At 38.4% G+C, this 23366-nt stretch overlaps 1 protein-coding gene across 2 annotated transcripts in view; it reads right to left on the bottom strand.

Annotated features, from left to right (window-relative positions):
- SPIDR (scaffold protein involved in DNA repair) overlaps positions 1 to 23366 on the bottom strand; it is a 348123-nt gene that overhangs the window by 199060 nt on the left and 125697 nt on the right. For both annotated transcript variants that reach the window (XM_082858553.1, XM_082858552.1), the window contains exon 7: positions 11243 to 11343. In XM_082858553.1, coding sequence (XP_082714679.1) covers positions 11243 to 11343 — 101 coding nt within the window. The remainder of the gene's footprint in view (positions 1 to 11242; positions 11344 to 23366) is intronic.

Here is a 23366-nt window from a genome sequence, read left to right as displayed (position 1 = left end):
AGGTCAGCCCTACACTTCCTTGTAGCACTTTGCAAAGTTAGGATTTACCTATACTTTATATAATTACAATACAATAGGATACCAGAAGTATAACTACAAACAAAGAAAAGTATACTAGGCCTAGTGGTCAAGTATATGTCATGAAAGACACAGGTGATACAGGAAGGAGGTATGTAGCGCTGTGACGGGTGCGAGGTGGCACAGCAAGGGGTTGGGTTGTGAGAGATAACCAGTCAGGTAGGCTGGGACCCTGACCAAGAATGCTCACCAGAGACTAACGGTGATGGATATTCACTCTGACAGAAGAGGCAGTCAATGGAAATTTTTTAAAGCAGACAAGTGATATCAGATTTGCCTCTTAGGAAGATGACTCTGATAGTCTGAAAATGAGGAAAGGGCAGTGGCAGGGAGACCAGATGGAGACTGACACAGTAATCCAGGCCCAAGGGAACAGGGGCCTGAACTAGTGCTTGATGGGATCAATGGAGAGACTGACTTGAGAGGCAGTTCTAAGGTAGGATCACTAGCATCTAGGGACTGGATGGATTGAAAAAATGTACAAGAAAGCCCAATGTAAGGCTGCGCAGTTCATGCGCCCGGGCAGGCAGGTGCTGGGGCACGCTGAGTCTGCTGGGTCTGCAGGACGCTTAGGTGCAGGCGGTGCTGAGGCTGGGCCAGGAAAGGCCACAGGACAGACTTACCAGACCGCCTAGCAGTCCTGGCGGAGGTGGCATGGAGACCCCAGATTACCCAGGAAGGGGACACAGGACGAGAAGAGGGCCAAGACAGAAGTCTGAGGAACACCTGTTGACGCCAGCCATCCTTCAGGCACCAGCGTCCCAAGTGGAAATTATAACCCTTTTGAAAGTAAAAATGAGCTGAAGGAGTGTGGAAAACTAGACTGGTGAAAAGGTTAAGATGACACACACAAGATTTCACAGCATGGACAAAGGCCAGTGTGATACTGAACTAGGCTGGAGGATAAAAACGACAACTGGTTGAGCGAGCCAGAGAAAAGCCTGCCTTGCCAATATCAACACTTTTCTAAAGGTTAAAACCAGAATTTTGAACATATAGATAATTTTTGTCATTAATGAGGTCCCAATTTAACTCTATGAATGAATTTTGATTCACTGAACCACATGTGGAATTCAACGGGAACCATATTTTACCCACTGTATAATTCATTTAGAACGGGCTAACTGTGCAGTCTTATTTTTGGATCATTTACAACAGAAAACAGAAATGAAGATTCTTTTAAAGCTCAGATCTATCAGAGAACGATCTGTAGAATTACTATTTTTCTTTTCATGTAAAAAGAAATGGAGAAAGCACAGATTAAATAAATTTAGAGGGAACCTGAAAGCATCATTTAATTCTGCTGTATCACCAAACTTCATTTTATATACTTTTAGGTAGAAAAACTCATAAGAATTAAAAATGGATGTGGCAGAAGCAGCCAAGGGGTGACAGATACGTTAGCTGGAGAGTTGAGTTTGGTATTAGTATCCCTTCCTCTGTTCCTCAGGTCCCATCATTATTTTTAACATAATTATGAAATAACTTGGTATTATGAAATTCATTCACATATGAATTCTTTATTCTTCTGTTAACTTATACTTAAAATGATCACTGGAAATTATAGTCATTTGGGACATGAAATCACATCTCTAACAGTGGGCAAACTAGTATCCTACTTTGTTTCCTGACTTAAATAACTCAAGAGTATTAATGTGAATTCCTCCTGCCCATGACTACAAAGAACAATATTAAATACCACTGCTGTACCGAAATGTGGGTCTGGATATAAAAAAAGGGGGGAAAATAAAGCTTAGACCCTAATTGGCTTTCTGGTTTTATTGGTCAGAGGGGAGCTGGAGACAATCCAGAGGCAGCTCCCTTGACCCAGAGGAAAGGGGAAGTTAAGAAAAGGAACTGCGTGAAACCTCTCCAGCAACCTGGGGCTGACCCACACTGAGTAGGTCACAAGCAGTGTCCCTTCACTTGAAGCAAAAGGTAGATCAAGGAGTTTAAGAAAACATTTTAAATGAGTTTTCTAAGACTCTGAACTAAAAAATACAACCCGCTTCATGTAATTCTCATTTCATAAATCTAAACAAACATGCATTGTTTTTAAACTTGTCATATTGTGTCTAAAATCCCATGTCGTTTACATACACTACCAAACGTAAAATAGATAGCTAGTGGGAAGCAGCCACATAGCACAGGGAGATCAGCTCGGTGCTTTGTGACCACCTAGAGGGGTGGGATAGGGAGGGTGGGAGGGAGGGAGACGCAAGAGGGAAGAGATATGGGAACATATGTATATGTATAGCTGATTCACTTTGTTATAAAGCAGCAACTAACACACTATTGTGGAGCAATTATACTCCAATAAAGATGTCAAAAAAAAATCCCATGTCCCCACAGAAACTAAAGATTTAAAAGGCATAAAATATTGACAAAAGTCAGCCAAATTAAATGAACAGATAACCACATGCTTCATGTCCTAGCTTTAAACACTGAACATTAGAAGACTTAGACTAAATCATATATCTTTTTAACAATTATTTTTCAAGTAACTGAGGGATCTTAGTTTACCAACTAACTTGCTTTGGTAGAAAGAATCAGCCTAACGTTTCCTAACCCAAGACACTCTTCCATTATGAGAAAGTACCGCATCAAAGCGATTAAGAAACTAGGTGACTGGGAAGGAGACACGCGCGTCTCCACGAAGTCCTGGCTCTTCCTGCTCCACTGCTGTCGCTGTACAGGAAAGGCTGCCCTGCTGTTCCTGCTTTCTCTCCTGACCACTCAAGTGGGGAGTCTGGAACATGACCCCATTTCAGGGGGCTCCGTGGCCTCAGAGGAGCCCCTGCAAAGCAGTGAGGAAGAGGCAAGGGGCCAGATTTCTGGCTTCGAATTCCCAGCAAGTCCGAGTGAGCCCCGCTCCACGGGCGCCACTACACTGGAGGTTAGAAGCTTCCTGTGTGTCAGGGGCACAGCGATGCCCACGTAAGGTTCATGCAGGGAGAGAAGGAACAGTGCCTAGGGACCCGCTGTGGCCTTGGAGACGGAAGCCTCTGAGTGCTCAGAGCTAACTATGCTGGAGGGCAAGGGCCAACTAACACTCTGCCTTGTGAAAACTGTCTCACTGGAAAAATCAGCCTCGCTATTGAACTTTTCACATCCTGACACAGAAGTATAAATTTTACTACTTCTTGAGGAAAAGTCAGGGTGGAACTCTCTACCATTTCACATTCTCCTCCCTTCTCTAATTGTGAAAATAATACATTTGATTTTAACAAATTTCTTCTTTTATAAGAGGAACATTTTTTTAAAACCCTGTCCCAACACCTTTTCCAATGATAACCTTTGTTAACATTTTTGTACAACTTATTTTATAGTATTTACTAAGACTTCCAAACTATTATATAATGTGAAGAAAATCTAAAAGCATTAGAAGTACCCAGGAGCACCATCCTGAAGATTTTATTATAATCATCAGAATAAGGAATGGTACATGATATCTTCTAATTTTTCTTGAAACTGTATAAATACAACATTCTTCAGGAGTACTCACTGCAGTTACCCTCCTTTAGAGCTTGACGGAGTAACCCTTATTCCCTTTGGCTTTGTTTCTTTTGTCTGATTTTCCAAAATGTGCTTCAATAAGTAAAATTTTATAGACATTATTAAAACATCTTCAAGTGTAAAATACTGTTTTGCTTCCTTCTAAAGAATAAATCTTTAATAGTAATTTTAAATAAGGAAGCAAGAAAAAATTAATTATAAGATTATGACAGAGTCAGATCTGTCAGTGATGAACCCACATTTGCTGCTTAATAAAAGTTTGAATGAAAGAAATAAGAGATAAAGTAAAACAAATACACACAAGTTAAAATATTAAGGCCACCTGTCATGATAAAACAAAGAGATGAGGCACCAATACACTGTATTTCACTAGTAACTAAAAACCCTGAAATTAACAGAAAACCTCTATTTCTATTGAGTAGCGATGGTTATAGGGATACTTGCTTTACAAGTACTTGTTAAGGTATATATCTACGTTTTCTATATTATCTTCTTTGTGATATATTTCAACACAAAATAATAATTTAAGAAAAGCAAATATTCACAAGGTAAAGGTTCTTCAAAATAAAAAATCTGTTGCATCCCAGATTTTCCAAAGCTTTAAATTGTACTTTTATATTTCTCTGCTTGAATAAAATGTATACCAAATAAACTGCTCCCTACTGAATTTCAATAATAACCTTTAAAAAAAACCTTTCAATTATAATGATTGTGTGCAAGTGGAAAAATATTTAAAATATGGGCTATTCAGCATCTGGAGCCTGTGCTCTGCGGCGGGAGAGGCCACAGCAGTGAGAGGCCTGCGTACCGCAAAACAAAACAAAACAAAACAAAAACAAAAACAAAAACAAAAAAAAATATGGGCTATTCAGGTCAATGAGTACATGGAAAGATACTCGACATCATTAATCATTACAGAAATGCAAATCAAAACCACAATGGGCTATCACTCCATACATGTCAGAATGGCTATCATCAAGAAGACAGATAAATGCTGGTTAGGATGTGGAGAAAAAGGAACCCTTGTGCACTGTTGGTGGGAATGTAAACTGGTGCAGCCACTGTGGAAAACAGTATGGAGGATCCTCAAAAAATTAGAACTACCATATGATCCAGCAATTCTAGTTCTGGGAACACATCAGAAAGAAATGAAAACACGATGTCAAAGAGATAGCTGCACCCTCATGTTCACTGCAGCATTGTTGACAATAGCCAAGATGTGGAAATAACCAAAGTATCTACCAATGGATGAATGGATAAAGAAAGTGTGAGAGAGATATACATATATATTTATATACTACATATATATAAAATATCCCAGTGTGTATACATCACACACACACACACACACACACACACACACACACACACAGGAATGTTATTATTCAGGCATAAAAGAGAAGTTCTGCCATTTCCAACAATACGGATTGACCCTGAAGTCATCATGCTAAGTCAGAGAAAGACAAATACAGTATGATCTCACTTAGATCTCACTTTAATCTAAAAAAACACACATACAGAAACAAAAAAACCAACAAACCAAACTGATAGAAAAAGAGATCAGATTTGTGGTCACTAGAAGCAGGGTTGGAGGAAGGGGCAATTGGAGGAAGGTGGTCAAAAGGCACAAACTTCCAGTTCTAAGATAAGTAAGTACTAGGGATGTGATGTACAGCACGGTGACTAAGTTAATGCTGCTGTGTGGTACGTAGGGAAGTTGTTAATAGATCCTGAGAGTTCTCATCACGAGGGAAAAAGTGTATTTTTTCTTTCTCTTTTCTTTTGTATGCATATGAGATGATGGATATTAATTAAACTTGTGATGATACATATATGTATATCAAATCATTATGCTTTATACCTTGCACTTATAGTGATTATATCTCAATAAAACTGAAAAATATCTCTCAATAAAACTGAAAAAAATTGTATCTCGATAAAACTGAAAAAAGATAGAAACAAGAAAAATATGGGCTATTCAAAATCTCAGTTAAATTATGATTTTTCTTGCAAAAATTAATAAGTAACAAAACCACTATTCCATAACTCTTTAGCCGCATTTCTTTGATATTCTGGCCTGGAAACTAGACAGAGACTGGAGGCATCCACTGTAAATGTGAAGCTCTCCTCCGCGGCCTGTCCAGCACAGCGCCCCTCCACAATGCCTCACAGATCCTGCACTGTGTCAACCTGTACCTATATTTTTCCTTTGCTTATCGTCTATCTCACTCAACACAATGAAAGTTCCATGAGTGTAGTGACAATGGTGTATATTGTCTGGGACACAGCAGGCTCTCAATAAACACCTGTGGAAGGAATAAATGAAAGATGAAGTGTCCAGTTCCTTGCCTGTGCCTGTCTCTTGCCACCATCCCATCTCCACCACCAGATTCTAAGCGCCAGAAAATTAGCAGTGAGGGAGAATAACATTTATTTCATATAACTAAAATTAGCACAGAAATATGGGCACATAAAAAATGTCCCTCTGCACAAGTGATGTACGTGACAATTTCACAGAAAAAGACACTGAAACTGCTTGGTTGCTTACCTTCTACAATACAATTTAGAGCAGAATCAGTGTTTTTTAATTAGCTAATTGAAGTGACCTTAAACAACCCCCCCCCAAAAAGCCTTTATCAAGAATAGGCAGTGAAAAACTTAACATTTAAAGAGTAAGGCCCTGTCTCCTACCTCCAAATCAGCTTTCTTCACTTAACAAATAATCTCTGACTCTAGGGACTAGAAAATAAAATGTCTGGATACTTTTAGGATTTGGAAGGCATAGTGCAGCTCCACAGGGTTGCTCTGAGAGCTGTGTGCACTCCTCACTCAGGGCCTGGCAGGAGGCGCATTCAGTGGGAGCCATCACTTGTATTATCTACATCAGTCTAAACTCCAGTGTCTCACCTACTTGCATCATCTCTGAAAAACTTTCAAGTCTGGCATCCAGAAATCCAAGGAGAAATTATGAACAGCAAATTCTCCCCTCCCCTGAATTTAGAGATTGTTCTCTGGAGGAGGAAACAACAACAAATAAAAAGCAAACACCCCACAAAACAACAACAAAAGCTCTGGCAGTGGAGTGTGTAATAAAATGTGGCACTGGAAAACAGTAAGGTAGTGAATGTAATTTTGAAAAAATCACGGTGGGAAAAACAAGGAAATAATTATTCTCTGGCAGACAGGCAGCCTTGTGTGAATTTACTGATATTTTAAGGAAACTCAGTATTTCATCTAGGTGAGCCCACAGGGGCTGTTTGCCAACTATATGGGACACCCAAGGGCTGGTTAGCACTGTATGTGGACGCAAGATTTCACATGTGGTTGTATCAGGATGCTGGTGGGCAATGCTGGCAAAAGGCACGGACAGAGGTATTTACAGTATTTTGTAGCCTACACTTTACAAAGTTTCAGCTGACCACAACTCAGCAGCAAAACGGTAAAAAAAAATTAAAACCCTTTTAATCCAAAAGCTATTAAATGCTAATGTCAATGTGAATAACTAGGTTCATGCTTTGCTCTGATACCACCAATCTAAATTCGAGGTGACACATTTACTGCTTTTGAAACACATACACGTGCACAGAAACCTAAAGTACATCTGTCCTCACAGGCCAGTGCTCACACACACGCCCTCAGCGAGCACTGTCAACACGTTCAATGGCAGCAAGGTGACGAACAAGGAAATCCAGAGAGAATTCTGCTTTGGACGACAGTAACTGCTACTGCACTTCACTGATTTCCCTCCTTTCTTATCCACCCCCTTCTTCTTTCTGAAGTTTAGAGCGAACTTCTACGAACAAAAATCTTGTGAAAAATAATTTATCTCAAAGCCATCATTTTTTTTGTTGCACTTCTTCTTTCTTCTTTTTTTTCTCTTTACACTCTTCCTGAACAGTATAAGAAGTTCAGTTTCTTTTTCATCCAAGAATATCTGTAACTATTATTAGTCTTAAAAACATAGATATCAAACATACTGTGAAAATATTTGTTGCACTGTTACTAAACAGAGGTCAGACAAAGGAATCATTACACTCACATCTACAGAAGTCGGGCACAATATGGGCTCATGTCCTCAGGGCCTGGATCTGCCTTCCCAGCAATCTACCCAGAACAAGATGGGCCACGATCACGGGCCAGCAAGGGAGACTGTTTGATATAAATCTGACTCTGCCACCTGCTAGCCAGGACACAGGACCCTGCCTTTCCAGATTCTCTCTGTCTCTAAAATAGGATCAGAGAACCTAACTGAAAGGTCGGCTGTGAGGATTAAATGAGATGATAAACATGTGAAATACTCTGAATATCACTTAATAGAAACTGACCATTGCCATCCAGGTAAATGGCAAACTAGTGTTGGAAAACTGTTTCCCCTCAAATAGGAAGAAGAGAAATAAAATGGTTCCTGAAAAGAAATCTAGGAAATATTTTTCTCTTGTTTCTATAATCACAATTCTCTATTCTACAGCCATATTTTAAATTGCATATTTGCAAGGCATCACATTGCAATAAAATCCAAGAGTGGCCTCCAAGTCCTGAGTGGTCTACCCTCTGCCTTCTCTTCTGTGTTTCATCCAACACACCCATCTATATTGGCCTTCATGTGCAGTGCACATGCTTCTCTCTGTTCTTTCAACAGCAAAGCTCAATCTCTCCTGAGTGTATCAAAAAACAACTACAACAAAAACCAAGAAAATAGGCACACATAAAAATTTACTCAACTTTTAAGAACCTTGAGACGTATGTCTTTTATATTGAAATGTACTAGAAGGTACTAACAAGGTAAACAAAACTGATTATTAAATGGTATAAGTAAGAGTTATAAAACAGCCCAGAAAAGTAAGCTATCCATGAGGGAAGAAAAGAAGAGTTGAAATCCACAAACTAAAGGTGTTAAAAAATTTTTTTTCTTAAAGCCAGAAACATGTGCTAGAGATACTCACTGAAATATTTGATATTAATATGCAACGTCTTACAAAACTAGACAAGCACTTACTATAACACCCAGCAACTGCACCCTTGATCATTTATACCAGAAAATTAAACACCTATGTTCACTCAAAATCTTGTTCACAGCACCTTTATTTGTAAGGTCCAAATGTCCCTCCACAGGTGCACAAAGTGTGGTACATCCATATCACAGAGTAAGAGGAACTAACTGCTGATATACACACAAACTTGGATAAATCTCAAGGGAATGGTGTTGAGTGAGAAGAAGTCAATTCCCCAAAGGTTACATACCATATTATTTCATTTATGGAACATTTCTGAGATGACAATAGTATGGAAATGGTGAACACACTGGTGGTTGCGAGGCTTTAGGTGGGAAGAGGTGGCTAAAAGGGAGTCTGCGGGATCCTGATGATGAGTGTCCTGTATCTTGACTGTGGTAATGGGCACATGAATCTACCCAGGTGATAAAATTACATAAACAAAACACACACACACGAGTGCATATAAGCTGGTAAAACCTGAATAAGGTTGGTGAATTGTATCTGGATCAATTCCTGGTTGTGCCAGCGTACTAGACATAGGAAAAACGTCAGCCTTGGTGGAACGAGGTGAGGGGCACAAGAAGCCACTGTGTTATTTCTTAGAATGGCATTAGTTTAATGTGAATCTACAATTATCTCCAAATGAAAAGTTTTTTTTTAAAAGGCAGAAAGGGCTTCCCTGGTGGTGCAGTGATTGGGAGTCCGCCTGTCGATGTGGGGGACGTGGGTTCGTGCCCCGGTCCGGGAAGATCCCACATGCCGCAGAACGGCTGGACCCGTGAGCCATGGCCGCTGAGCCTGTGCGTCCCGGAACCTGTGCTCCGCTACGGGGGAGGCCGCGGCAGTGGGAGGCCCGCGTACCGCAATAAAAAAAAAAAAAGGCAGAAGATGTGTTGAAGACATCTACTCAAATATTTCAAGTTAGTAAGCAGGCTCCACGTCCCTCTCAACTGTGGAATAATTAGATAATGCTCCTCAAATATAAGAAACTTGGGAAGAAAGGCCTCAGGCTAAATTATTACAATTACAGATTAATTTTGTAAACCATAATTTCTCGTATCTGAGGGATATAAAGGTAGACTCAGTGAGATATACTATACTTAATATTCAGAACAAAAACCAAGATGTGGTTCATAAATTACTACTAACTCCTAGACTTCTCAAACCCATCAGAAGAAGGAAAAATCAAGCCCGACACAGTGCTCTGGTCATTCAAAATTAACCAAAGCTCAATAACGTTCTTGAGTCTGAAGAGAAGAAGACGGGATTCTGACTGCGGTACTGTGCAAACCCAAAGGTACACCCACACCCTAAGGGGGAGGAGACGCTGCTGCTCTCGGTTGCTTCTGAACTTCCAGATCTGGCAGCAGTGAAACCAACCTCAGAATGACAGTGCTTCTGTGTTTCCACAGTCTATCAAGTCCCAGGGCCATCCTAGAGCTGCACATCCTTCCCATGCAGTTTGATTTATTATTAGCACAGTTCATAAGGCAAGGGTCTACAGTTATACGCATTTTTGACAGGGAAATTAAGAGGATTAGAGAGTTTAATTACAGAGATATTTTAACAAATCCATCGCTGAATTTCAGCTGTTTACTAAATTTTAGTTCTTGGGATTGGGGAGACAGGGAGTTACCTCTACTTAATATTTTCGAGTTTTTCTCTCATTTATTCAGTTGCTATACACATACAGAAATGAGAAAAAACTTTTCTTATGTTAAAAGAAGAAACTTCTTCTGCCAGGCCACACAGGAAACAAAACATCAAATAGTGAAATGTTCCTCCTAATATATGTTTATAATGAGTTATATCAAAAGTAAAGAAAAAGACACAACTTATTACAAGACATCAAGGGGAGGATTCACAGATCTGAAAAATAAATTCATCTAAGAGACAAACAAAACCCAAGTTCCTAAATACAGAGACTTCTAACAGAAAAATCTATTAGAGATGGTCACATTCATATTTTCAAATTCACGGATTAATTTTTGGCTCTGGTTTTTGTTTTATTTTGTTTTTGTCTTTTATTCATGGTATAATTAAATATCACGAATACCCTCTATTCCCAAATTAAAGAAGAGAAAACATAAGGAACATTCCAAATAAGCTGTTTGGTGCCAATGAGCCAAACAAAAGGTCATCTTTTCCCCTCGGCCCAGGCACCCAGGCACACTAGTTTGTCTTGGTATTTTTCTAGTCCAGCCTCCAGAAGACACTCTCTCAGCTCTGTGCTTGACAATTTGGTTCATTCACTGTACTGCTGCAACTCATTAGAAGGGTTCTGCACCAATTTAGTGAGCCTAGGATTTTGGTACATCACCGAGCTTAGTGTTGTTTATTAAATGTTTGTTTCAGGGGTGTGTGTGTGTGTGTGTGTGTGTGTGTGTGTGTGAGAGTGAGTGATATGTGTGAATGTCGTGTGTGTATTGGGAGATGCTGTAAGATGTACTGTTTACTGTGGGTCACAGCCACAAAAGTCTGAAAGCTACTGGGACAGAGCAAGAAAAAGGTATAGTACAGAACCCTCCCACTCAGATCTTTGGACACCTAGAGAAAAAGGTGTAAAAACAGTGATGATCAACTTCATATATTTTAATGTAAAAATACTTTTAACTGGCATTTTCTTTACTCACAGATGCCAGTGCAAGCCTTACCTGAAAGTGTCCTTTGGTAAGAAAGATACTGATGTCTCCACAAAGAAACGGCAGATCTCTCTCGATTCTGCAGTCCATTTAGTCTTTCTGCTAGCCCGCCTCTGTTCAACAAATTATAATGTATTAAGCTTAGTTAAAAGAAAAGCTTCAGAATAGTTGGTACATTTATATTTTATACCCTCCAATCAGGCACAAATAAAGCATTCAAATTTTAACTTGTTTGGCAATACATTCTCTTCCTAGAGGCCAAATCCTTCTAGGTTAGTAATCTCCTTTTTAAAGATTTCTCGGAAGATCAGTTTTCTGATTCTTAGAAATACGGGCTCCTCTGAGATCAGTATGACTTCCTGACTATCCTTTCTTAGTTTACTTATTCCATATATATGTCCTGATTCCGTGTTTCCTACTCTACCTAGCCAAGCACCAGGTGCCAAGGGTACAAAGAAGGCAATAAGCCATGTCACGGTGGGCCTTACAATCTGATCAGCAGACGGGCAAACAGATAATTGTAAAATGGGTTCAGAGTTGTAGTCAAGAATAAAACCTGTACACTGTTGATAGGTAGAACACTCAAATAAGGATTTGGGTATGGGCTCATTACTTGGCCTACAGAGATAATTGAGTATTAATCATAAACATACAGCAAGGATACCAACATTATACAAAGAAGAAAACTTCCATGCATGACAGGAAGACAATTCATAACAATGGACATACAGGCACTTCACAAGAGCCCTGACCTATCAATGACTAGACAGATAGATAGATAGGTAGGTAGATAAATTATAAATTCATATAAACACACATTTTTTTAAATTTGTAAACTACCTATACTCAGAAGTCAGCAGCTCCTAACACATCTGTGATCTTAAGAGAAATCAAGATCAGCTGTTAATCACCATTATGACTACATGTTATATAATTTATCAATGTATTATCTCATAAAATTATGTTCACTGATCATTTCACTACATTATCTCGTTTTATTCTAATAATATCCCTTTGAGGTAGAAAGAACAGACATCAATACCCACCTCATACATTATAAAATCAGAGCTTAGAGAGAGGTTAAGAAAATTCTCCAATATTGTATAACTAGCCAGATGAGGAAACATTCTTGAAAACAAAAGAACTGAGCACAGTGTATGGCATTTAGTAAATCTTCAAAAAATGTTAGTCACTGGTGTTATTGATTCTGTTAGATTTTTACTTGCACCCTATGCTCTTTCCACAATGATTGAAGGATCTTACTTTAAAACATATTATATATATTGTCACTACCAACTACTTTGTTTTCCTATAGGTAGCTGTTTTTCTACAGGCAGTAATTATTTCTGAATACGTGTGTGTGCAAGCAGTATATATAACAGCAATTTTTTAAAAATTATCATAATCACATATATGCCAAAGAATCTCTACTTTATATATATGCAAGCCCTTCTTATCATTCTGTTTACATGAAGTAACTCATTTATACACCCCCTCTAAACAACACCACAAAAGGAGGTACTACTGTCATCTTTATTTTACAGATGATGAACAGAGACACTGAGTGCGCAGCACTGCAGGTGAGACATCTGCTGAGGGCACAGCTGGATGCATGCCACGCAGTCTGGCCCCAGAGATCACAAGCTTAGACTCATGATGTACCTACTGCCTCTTCAAGAATACTTACTACTTAATTCCCCAAAGTCTTAATTGCTTTATTTTGGTGTTGTGTTAAATTGAATAGACAGAGATGTTTCCCTTTGTTTTATACCATATAAGACTCTGTATAGTATGTTTGTGAAAGACTGAACTAGAATAATGAAAGTTTGTTTGCAAAAAAAAAAAAGAATACTTACTACTTGAAGAACTAATCCTAACCCTGAACGAACTTTTTGGCCAACCCATTATAATAAACACAAGAAAAAAAGCAACACACTGTGTTCTTTGAACTATGGTTTAGATAATTATTTGCCAAATGTTGGTTTTCAATCTTATGAGATTTCTTTAGAGAGAAGGAAAAAAAGGACAAAATACAATCTGAAAGAAGTATATAGTTAATGCCAAGCCCTAGAATCTCACAAGTAAACTGCAGGAATTACAGGATGAAAGATAGAAAGCAAGAGTAAAAATGAAGGCAGAAGAGTTCTCCACAGGCGGGAGCATCTGAAACTGTAATAGAGAATCTGCATTTCCACCTTGGTTTTAGTCATAGGGTCACAGGATACCTCTGCTCCAAGAATCTGCAGAGAATTCTGAGCTGGTGCACCAGACTTAGGAATGGAAACACCATGACCTCTAGTCAACAATCATAATTCTAGTAAAAAACCTCTCGTACATTAAAAAAAAAAAAAAGGTTCAAGAAGGCTCTGCTACAACACATACAAATTAACTCTTTTTTTGTTTTCTTTTTCTTTTCAATTTTATTGAGATATATTTGACAAATAAATCTGTAAGCATTTACAGCGTACACTGTGGACACTGGATACATGCGTGCATGTTAAAGGACCCCCCCCCATTTACTCAATTGACAGATCCACCTCCTCACATATTTATCTTTTTATTTTTCATGTAAACATTTAAATTCTACTCTCAGCAAATTTCAGTTGTACAGGTAGTGTTCTGAATAAACATCACCCCATGTGTACATTAGACCCTCCTAACTTATTCACTCTATGACTACAAGTTTGCACCCCTTTTGTATGAAAATATTCCCAGAAGTGGGATTGCTGGATAGTATGGCAGATCTATTTTTAATTTTCTTAGGACCTCTGTACTGCTTTCCATAGTAGCTGCAGCATTTTACACTCCCACCAACAGCACACGAGGGTTCCCTTTTCTCTACATCCTGGTCAACACTTGTCATCTCTTGTCTTTTTAATGATACCCATTCTGACAGACGTGAGATGGTATCTCAATGAGTTTTGACTTGCATTTCCCTGATTATTACTGATGTTGAACACCTTTTCACATACCTGTTGGTCACTTGGATGTCTTCTTCGGAAAAATGTCTATTCAGTTCTTCTGCTCATTTTTAAAATCAGACTTTGATATTTTTGCTATTGAGTTGTGTGAGTTCATTATGTATTTTGGATATTAACCTCATCAGATATGATTTGCAGATAGTTTCTTCCATTCTATAGGCTGCCTTTTTCATTTTGGTGACGGTTTCCTTTGCTGTGCAGAAGCCTTTTAGTTTGATGTAGTTCCATTTGTTTATTTTTGCTTTTGTTGCCTTTGCTTTTGGTGTTAAATCCCCAAAATTCATCACCAGGACCAAGGTGAAGGAGATTACCACCCATGTTTTCATCTAAGACTTTTATGTTTTCAGGTCGTCCATTAAAGTCTAATATATTTTGAGTTGTTTTTGTGTGTGGTGTAAGATAGGGGTCCAGTTTCATTCTTTTGCATGTGGCTGTACAATTTTCCCAACACTATTTATCGAAGAGACTATCATCTACCCATAGTATATTTGCGCCTCCATTGTTGTAAGTTAATTGACTATATACGCACAGGTTTATTTCTGGACTCTCTATTATGTTCCATTGAAATATGTGTGTTTTATACCAATACCATACTCTTTCGATTACTACTGCTTTGTAATATAGTTTGAAATTAGGAAGTGTGGTGCCTCTAGCTTTGTTCTTCTTTCTCAAGATTGCTTTGGCTATTCGGGGTCTTTGTGGATCCACATATATTTCAGGATTGTTTGTTCTATATATGTGAAAAATGCCACTGGAATTTTGATAGGGATTGCATTCAATCTGTAGATGGCTTTGGGTAATATGGACATTTTAACCATATTAATTCTTTCAATCCATAAGCACAGAATATCTTTCCATTTACTTTTGTCTTCCTCAATTTTTTTCAGCAATGTCTTATAATTTTAAGTGTAGAGATATTTTTTACCTTTATTCCCAGGTATTTTAGTACTTTTTGATGCAACTGTAAACAGGATTGTTTTCTTAATTTCTACTTTGGATCGGTTTGTGGTTAGCATATAGAAATGCATCTGATTTTTGTATACAGAGATATTGGGGATTCAGTTCCAGACCACCACAATAAATTTAATATCACAATAAAGCAAATCACATGAACTTTTTGGTTTCCCTGTACACTCTACTAAGTGTACAACTATGTCTTAAAAAATGTACATACCTTAATTTTAAAATAATGCTATTAGAAAAATGGCATAGAAACACAGGGTTGCCACAAACCTTCAATTTGTAAAACAAACAAACAAAAATGCACAATATTTGCAAAGTGCAATGAAGCAAAGCATAATAAAATGAAGTATGCCTATACTGATTTTTGTATCCTTTGCTGAATTCATTTATTACTTCTAACGGTTTTTTGGTGAGTCTTTAGGTTTTCCTGTATAATATCATGTCATCTGTGAACAAGTTTTAATTCTGATATTTGGATGCCTTTTATTTCTCTTTCTCGCCTAATTACTCTGGCTTGGATTTTCAGTACTATGTTAAATAAAAGTGACGCGAGTGGCATCCTTGTTGTTCCTGATATTACAGGAAAAGTGTTGACCTTTTCACTGTTGAGTAAGGTATCAGCTGTGGGCTTGCGCTCTGTGGCCTTTATTATGTTGTGGTACATTCCCTTAACACCCAGTTGAAATTTTTTTCATGAGTGGATGCGGATATTTGTCAAAGCATTTTCTGCATCTATTGAAATGACCATATGATTTTTTTTCTCCATTTTGTTAATATGATGTATCGTGTTGACTGATTTGTGGAAGGTGAACAATCCTTGCGTCCCTAGAATCAATCCCAATTGATCATGGTATATAATCCTTTTAATATATTGTTGAACTTGGTTTGCCAACACTTTATTGAGGATTTTTGTGCCCATGTTCTTTAAGGATATTCGTCTGTAATTTTCTTTTCTTGAAGTGTCCTCATCTGGTTTTGGTATCAGGGTAATACTGGACATGTAAAATGAGTTTGGAGCTGTTGAGTTTGGAGGTGTTCTCTCCTCTTCTATTTTTTGAAAGAGTTTGAGAAATACTGGCATTAATTCATCATTGAAAATGAAACAGAATTAAATAGTGAAACCATCTGTTCCGAGACTTTTCTTTGCTGTGAGGTTTTTGATTACTGATTCAATCTCCTTACTAGTAGTTTGTTCAGATTTTTTATTTCATCTTGATTCAGTCTTGGTAGGTTGAATGTTTCTAGGACTTATCCATTTCTTCTAGGTTGTCCAATTTGTTGGTGTATAATTGTTCATAGTAGTCTATCATGATCCTTTGTATTTATGTGATATCAGTTGTAATGACTCCCTTCTTATTTCTAATTTTATTTGAGACTTTTATCTTTTTTGTTATATCTAGGTAAAGGTTTGTCTATTTTGTTTAGCTTTTCAAAAAACCATTAATCATTAATCATTTCCACTAATCTTTTCTATTGTCTTTTCAATCTGTATCATATATTTCCCAACTGATTTTTATTATTTCCTTTCTTCTACTAACTTTGGGCTTAATTTGTTCTTCTTTACATGATTCTTTGAGGTGTAAAGTTAGGTTGTTCATTTGGTATCTTTCTTTCTTTTTCCTTAATGTAGGCATTTAACACTATGAACTTCCCTCTTAGAACTGCTTTTGCTGCTTCATATTAGTTCTGGTATGTGGTTTTCCATTTTTATTTGTCTCAAGGTATTTTTTATTTCTCTTTTGATATCTTTTTTGATCCGCTGGTTGTTCAGGAGCATGTTTTTTTAATCTCCATCTATTTGTAAATTTTCCAGTTTCCTTCCTTCCTGTAATTGTTTTGTTTCAAACCACTGTGGTCGGAAAACATGGTTGACATGATTTCAATCTTCTTAAACCTAATAAAACTTGTTTTATAGCATAACATATGATCTATCCTGGAAATGTTTCATGTGCTTTAAGAAGTATGTATATTCTGCTGTTTTTGGATGGAATGTCCTGTAAATGTACGTTAAATGCATGTGATATAGTATGTCCAAGTCCAATGTTTCCTTATTGATTCTCTGGATGATCCATCCATTGTTGAAAGTGGGGTACTGATGTCCCCTACTATTATTGTATTTCTAACTCCCTTCAGGTATGTTAAATTTGCATTATATATCTATGCTTGGTGCATAAGTATTTACAATTATTATATCCTCTTGATGAATTGATGACTTTATCATTATGATGACTTTATCATTACGAAATGACTTTTCTTGCCTCTTGTTACAGTTTTTGGCTCAAAGCCTATACACTCTGATATACACATAGCTACCCCTGCTTTCTTTAAGGTTTCCATTTTCATGGAATATGTTTTTCCATCCCTTCATTTTCAGTCTGTTTCTGGCCTTAAGGGTGAAGTGAGTCTCTTATAAGCAGCACTTAGTTGGGCCTCTTTTTTAAAAAGTCCATTCAGCTACCCTTTGTCTTTTGATTGGAGAATTTAGTCCATTTATATCTAAAATAATTACTGATAAATATGGATTTACTGTTGCCATTTTGTTAATTGCTTTTTGGCTTTCTGTAACACCTTTGTTCCTTTCTTCTTCTCTTTGTCTCTTCCATTTTAATTTGTTGATTTTCTATACTGGTGTGTTTTGATTCCTTTCTCTTTAACTTTTTTGTTACCTATTATAGGTTTTTACTCTGTGGTTACCACAAGGCTATATAATACACCTTATATTTATAACAGTCTACTTAAAGCTGAAAACAACTTAAGTTCAAATGCATACTAGAATTCTATATATTTACTCTCCCCCACTCTGACATTTTGTTTTTGATGTCACAATTTACATCTTTTATCTTATTTGTCCATTAACAAATTATTGTAGTTATAGTTATTTTAAATATTTTTGTCTTTTAATCTTCATACTATATTTATAAGTGATTTACCCTCCACCATAACGTCATTAGAATATTCTGAATTTAACTATATATTTACATTTACCAGTGAGATTTATTCTGTCATGTTTCCTGTTACCTTTAGCATCTCTTCTTTTCAGCTTGAAGAAGTCCCTTAGCATTTCTTTTAAGGCTAGATTAGTGTTGATGAACTCCTTCAGCTTTTACACATCTGTAAAACTCTTCATCTCTCCTTCAACTCTGAAGGACAACTTTGCTGGGTAAAGTATTCTTGGTTGGCATTTTTTCCCCCTTTTAGCACATTGGATATATCATGCCACACCCTTCTTGTCTGCCAACATTGTGCTAAAAATCCACTGATGGTGTTACTGGGGTTCCCTGGTACGTAACATGTTCATTTTCTCTTGCTGCTTTTAAGATGATCTTCTTTAACTTTTAATAATTTACTTATGTGTCTTGGTGTGGGTCTGTTTGGATTCAACATACTAAAAACTTTCTGGACTTCCTGGATCTAGGTGTCTGTTTCTTTCCCTGTAATAGGGAAGTTTTCAGCCATTATTTCTTTGAATAAACTTTCTGCCTGTTTCTCTCTCTCTCCTCCTTCTGAGACCCCTATAATGCAAATATTGGTCCACTTGATGGTGTCTTTTAAGTCCCTGAAGGTATCTTCAGTCTTTTTCATTCCCTTCTCCTTTTGGTCCTCCGTTTGGATGAATTCTGCTGCCCTGTCTTGGAGTTCACTAATCCATTCTTCCACTTAATCTAGTCTGCTGTTGAATGCCTCTACTGAATTTTTCAGTGCAGTCACTGCATTCTTCAGGTTTGTGATTTCTGTTTGGTGCTTTATCTTCTCTCTCTTACAATTCTCACTTTGTTGATGCATTACTCTGCCAACCTCAGTGAGCATCTTTATGACTATTATTTTGAGCTCTTTTCAGGTAAATCACTTATCTCTCTTTCATTAGCTCTGTTTCTGGAGTTTTTCCTTGTTCTTTTTTTTTTTTTTTGGAACATATTCCTCTTATTCTTCATTTTCCTTGACTCTATGTGTTTAGGAGAACAACCTTATTCTTCAGCTTGGCCTGAGTTCTTGGTTCTCTGAAACGTTTGTGAACATCCAAGCTGCCTTCTTTGTTCTCAGTGGCTCCCAGAAGTTGAGAGTATACCAAAACCTATCAGTGTCCCAAAGGGTAGAATCTCAGTCAGCAGCTTTTAAAGTAGGCAGGGAAACCTATTTAAAGAAAATACTGGGAGCTGGGCATTTCTGCCTAGTCCCTCTAAGCTGAGCCCTTTGGGAATAGCCAGAAAAGAACTGCTTCTTTGTTTGCTACTTTCCTGTGGGATCCACAAATGCCAGCCCTGCTAGCCATCAGAGACAGGCAATCAAGAAGTGTTTCTCCTGGGTGGTAGCAGCAAAAGCTGCTACCAGAATGCCAGACATGTGAAAAAGCCTCTTCTAGGAGACACCATCAATCCGCCGTGATGTAGAGGGACAGCAAGAAGATGGTACCCGCTGCCTCCCTCGCCTCTCAGGAGACTGGCAGTCAGCACCCTAGATGTGTGCTAAATGAGAACCTGATCCTCAGGCAGCAGCTTTTAACATATGCAAATAGGCCTCTTCTGGGCAAAGACTGGGAGATGAGTGTTTCTGTCAGCTCTGTGTGCTGAGCCCTGGAGGAATAGCCACGGGGAGTCCTAGCAAGCCCATTAAGAACTGTTTCTATGTTTGCTATAGTCTCGTGGGTCTCATGGACACAAGCCCCTTTGGCTTTCAGAGCTGGGTGTTATGGGGGCTAGTGCCTCCAGTGAAAGTCTTAAAAGCTGGGGTGCTAGATATTGGATCCAAACTCTTTGCTCCTCACGGAGAAGCTAGGAGTTATGAGTTCCCTACTGATTGTATGTCACTGGGGTGGGGTTTATGGTGAGAGGGTGTCTCATGTCTTAGCCTTTCCTACCCATTTCAACGGGCGTACTTTCTCATTTGCCCAATGTATAACAATCTCTCCATTTCTGGATTTCTTTTAGAGGGAACTGCCTTGAGTATAGCTGTAGATTCAATATGTCTATGGGAGAAAGTGAGTTCAGGAGCTTCCCATGCCGCCATCTTGGACTGGAACCTCCAAATTAACTCTTTTCAATATAGTCTGCTAAGTTAGTCACAGATAAAATCCAAAACACCAGTGGAGTGGGGAAAAAAAAAGATAAATTCACTAACCAAATTACGATAGTCTATCTTTTATATAAAATAAACAGATTGGTACTGTATCTGAAAAGATTACTGGCATCAATTCAACAAGGCTAAACATTTCTACAATGTATGAAGTGAAAAAGAATAAAGATTCAAAAACATTCTAAGTTCCAGAAAAAAAAATCATTATAATATTTTTAATAAGCTATAATAGGTAAAGAAACTAGGTGAAGAAAAAATAATTTAAATAAATATAGTATACAATATTTTCAAGTTTTGCTCTCTGTCAGATATAATAGACACTGTGAAAAAAAAACTTGATCGTGCGACTGTGGTAATATGGCTTTATTACTGACAACATAACTCAAATATCAAAACAATGTTGCACTGACTTTCATTAGTTATGCCTCAAACAGTGCCATGAATCAAAAATAAAAATAAACAAGGAAGAAAGCCCAAAGAGACTGAATTAATATTTCCCTGTGGGGCAAACCACAGGGAGAGAGGACGAGTGTTCTCCAGCCTTGAAATGCCAACTACTTAACTTGATCCTTGCTAGCCAGTCCTTATCATCAGGTTAAAAAAAAAAAATCTTTTAATCACTGCTATATTCATGCTACATAATGAAAATCTATAACCTACACCTGCTTTTTTCCTTAGTAGCAGTGTTATTTTCCTCAGGCCCCCTGTTGAACTTCTATGACAAAAGTTGGTGATCTTTCCCTGGGAGGATTATCAAGATGTCTGTATTCTCAGCACTTTCATAAGACTTCACGTCAACAAATCAAACACTTAATGTGAAACTCTTTCTTCAATCATTACTAGACAACAAGCTAAGAGATTTTCTTAACTCTCTAAAACATGATGCTCTAAACACATATGAGCCAAAACATGTAACCCTTTCCCCTGCTTCTGAAGCAGGTCATCAAACAGCGATCCTGTGGCAATCATGGGCCTTTTGGTCAGTTCAGTAAAGCTCCTCCTACTGTCAACAGAAAGTCTTCCAGTTTGATGCCTGAGACAGACAACCCAAATCATACCAACCTCTCTTTTAGTACTTCAACACAGTAACTTTAAAAGAATAACCACAAAATAGACATCTCTTAGTTATCGCTTAGAAATCACAAGAAGAAAACAATCATGTGCATATTGCTGGAGCTGCTTCAGTCGCCAGCAAAACCCATGTCCTCAACCTCTCCGCATGTCTCTTTACCTTCCTGCTCCTCCCCTGAGGCAGGGACCTTAAAAAGCAGCTGTCTTTTCTCCCTCCCCTCCACCTGACAGGCATGAAGGGCCTGGAAGGGGCAGGCCTGCTCCTCGCTGAGGATTCCAGGCCATCTTGCACCCCCCTTATATTCCAGGAGGCGGGGAGGACAGGACGGAGACCATCTTCACCCCAGGGAAGGCACCTCCACAGCTGTGCCAGCAACTCTTTGGAGGCCTTATCTTCTGGCTGCAGGCCACCATTCTTGTCGATATCAGTTCCCTGCCAGGCTTCTGATACCTCAACCTCCTCATTCCTTGAAGTCCTCTCCTCCAAGACTGCGTGTCCTCCACCTCACCTCAGCCACTCATCGCCCATGGTCATCCTCTAAACCTCAAGCTTACAAACCGCCTCCCTCCATTAATTCACTTCTGAGCACCAGTCATTCTTACCTGTTCAGCTCATGACCTCTAGTGTCATGACTTCAGAAGTGTTTGACCAACCTCTCCCCAGTTCACAATCAGGTGGTACAACCCCATCTCTTTGTGCTCTACACCCTGCATGTTCTCATTCTGACCTTACCCAGTCGAGATTTCATGGTCCAATATCACAATCACTCTCAGGACTTTTATTGACGGGGTTCATCATACTCAGTGGACAATCCCACACTCTGTTCCACATCTGCAGCCCCACGGTTCAATCCATGCTGACTAGTCAGTCTCAAACTCAATTCATGATGACCACTCCTGCCAAACAATCCTACTGCAATTCCCTAGTTCATTCACTCCCCCACTACATGACCATGTCATCTACTCTCTCTCCTCATTCTTCCAATATCATCTCCTTTTCCTTACTCTCAGCTGATGAAGACACTTCCCATTTCACCGAGAAAGTAGACGCGATCAGCAAGAACTTGCATGAGGTCCCACTGCCACATATATCTACCTGCACCTGAAGAGACTCTGCCCTCTCACCTGTCCGTGGATGGACTAACTGTGCTCCTAACCCAGGACACCCCTCCATCTGTAAACCCCTTCCACCAAGTCAGACACAACTCCAACAGTTATCGTCTCTTTCCCCTGCTGAGGACCTTTCCCATCAATATATAAAAAATCTGCTCTCATTCCCACTCATAAAAAAGAAGTCTCAATCTCCAAATTCCTTTGAATTAGCAACCAGTTCTCTACATCCCTTAAAGCAAAACACACAATGAATTTTCTATACATGCTGTCTTCAGTTTCTCTCCTTCCATTCTCTCTAAATCCACAGCAATTTGACTTTGCCTGACCATTCCACTGAGAAGGCTCTATATTCCCTGTCCTCCACAGCGCAAACCCAGCAGCATCTGTCATAGCTGGCTGCTTTCCAGGACATCATGCTCTCTTAGATTTAATTCCTCCCTCAGTAGCCTCTTCCTCTGTGACTCAACCACTGCAGAGTGCCTAAGACACAGATTCTGTGACAGATTCTCCTTTCAGTGTGCATTTGATCTAGGAAATGACCCAGCTCATGCCCTAAAAACCATCTGGACACTAAAGATTACAAATTCACATCCAGCACCAACCTTGTCATGTGAAGTCCAGACTCGTACTCCTACTCAGATATATAATGGCTAACTGAACATAGTCAAAAACCTCATGATTTCTTTCATCAATGTCTTGTAGTTTTCACTGTAGAGCTTCTTCACCTCCTCGGCTGACTTTATTCCTAAGTATTTTATGGTTTTTGATGCTATTGTAAATGGGATTATTAGTGTCTCTATAGATACACTACTGATTTGTGTATGTTAATTTTGTATCCTGCAACTTTACTGAATTTGTTGATTAGATCTAACAGTTTTTTGGTGGAATCTTTAGGATTTTCAATATATAAAGTCATGATAAAAGAAACAGAAGACAAA

This window comes from Leucopleurus acutus, assembly GCF_964270905.1.
Source record: "Leucopleurus acutus genome assembly, chromosome: 17".
In the NCBI taxonomy this organism is placed as follows: Eukaryota; Metazoa; Chordata; class Mammalia; order Artiodactyla; family Delphinidae; genus Leucopleurus; species Leucopleurus acutus.
This window is presented reverse-complemented; position numbering and strand designations above follow the sequence as displayed.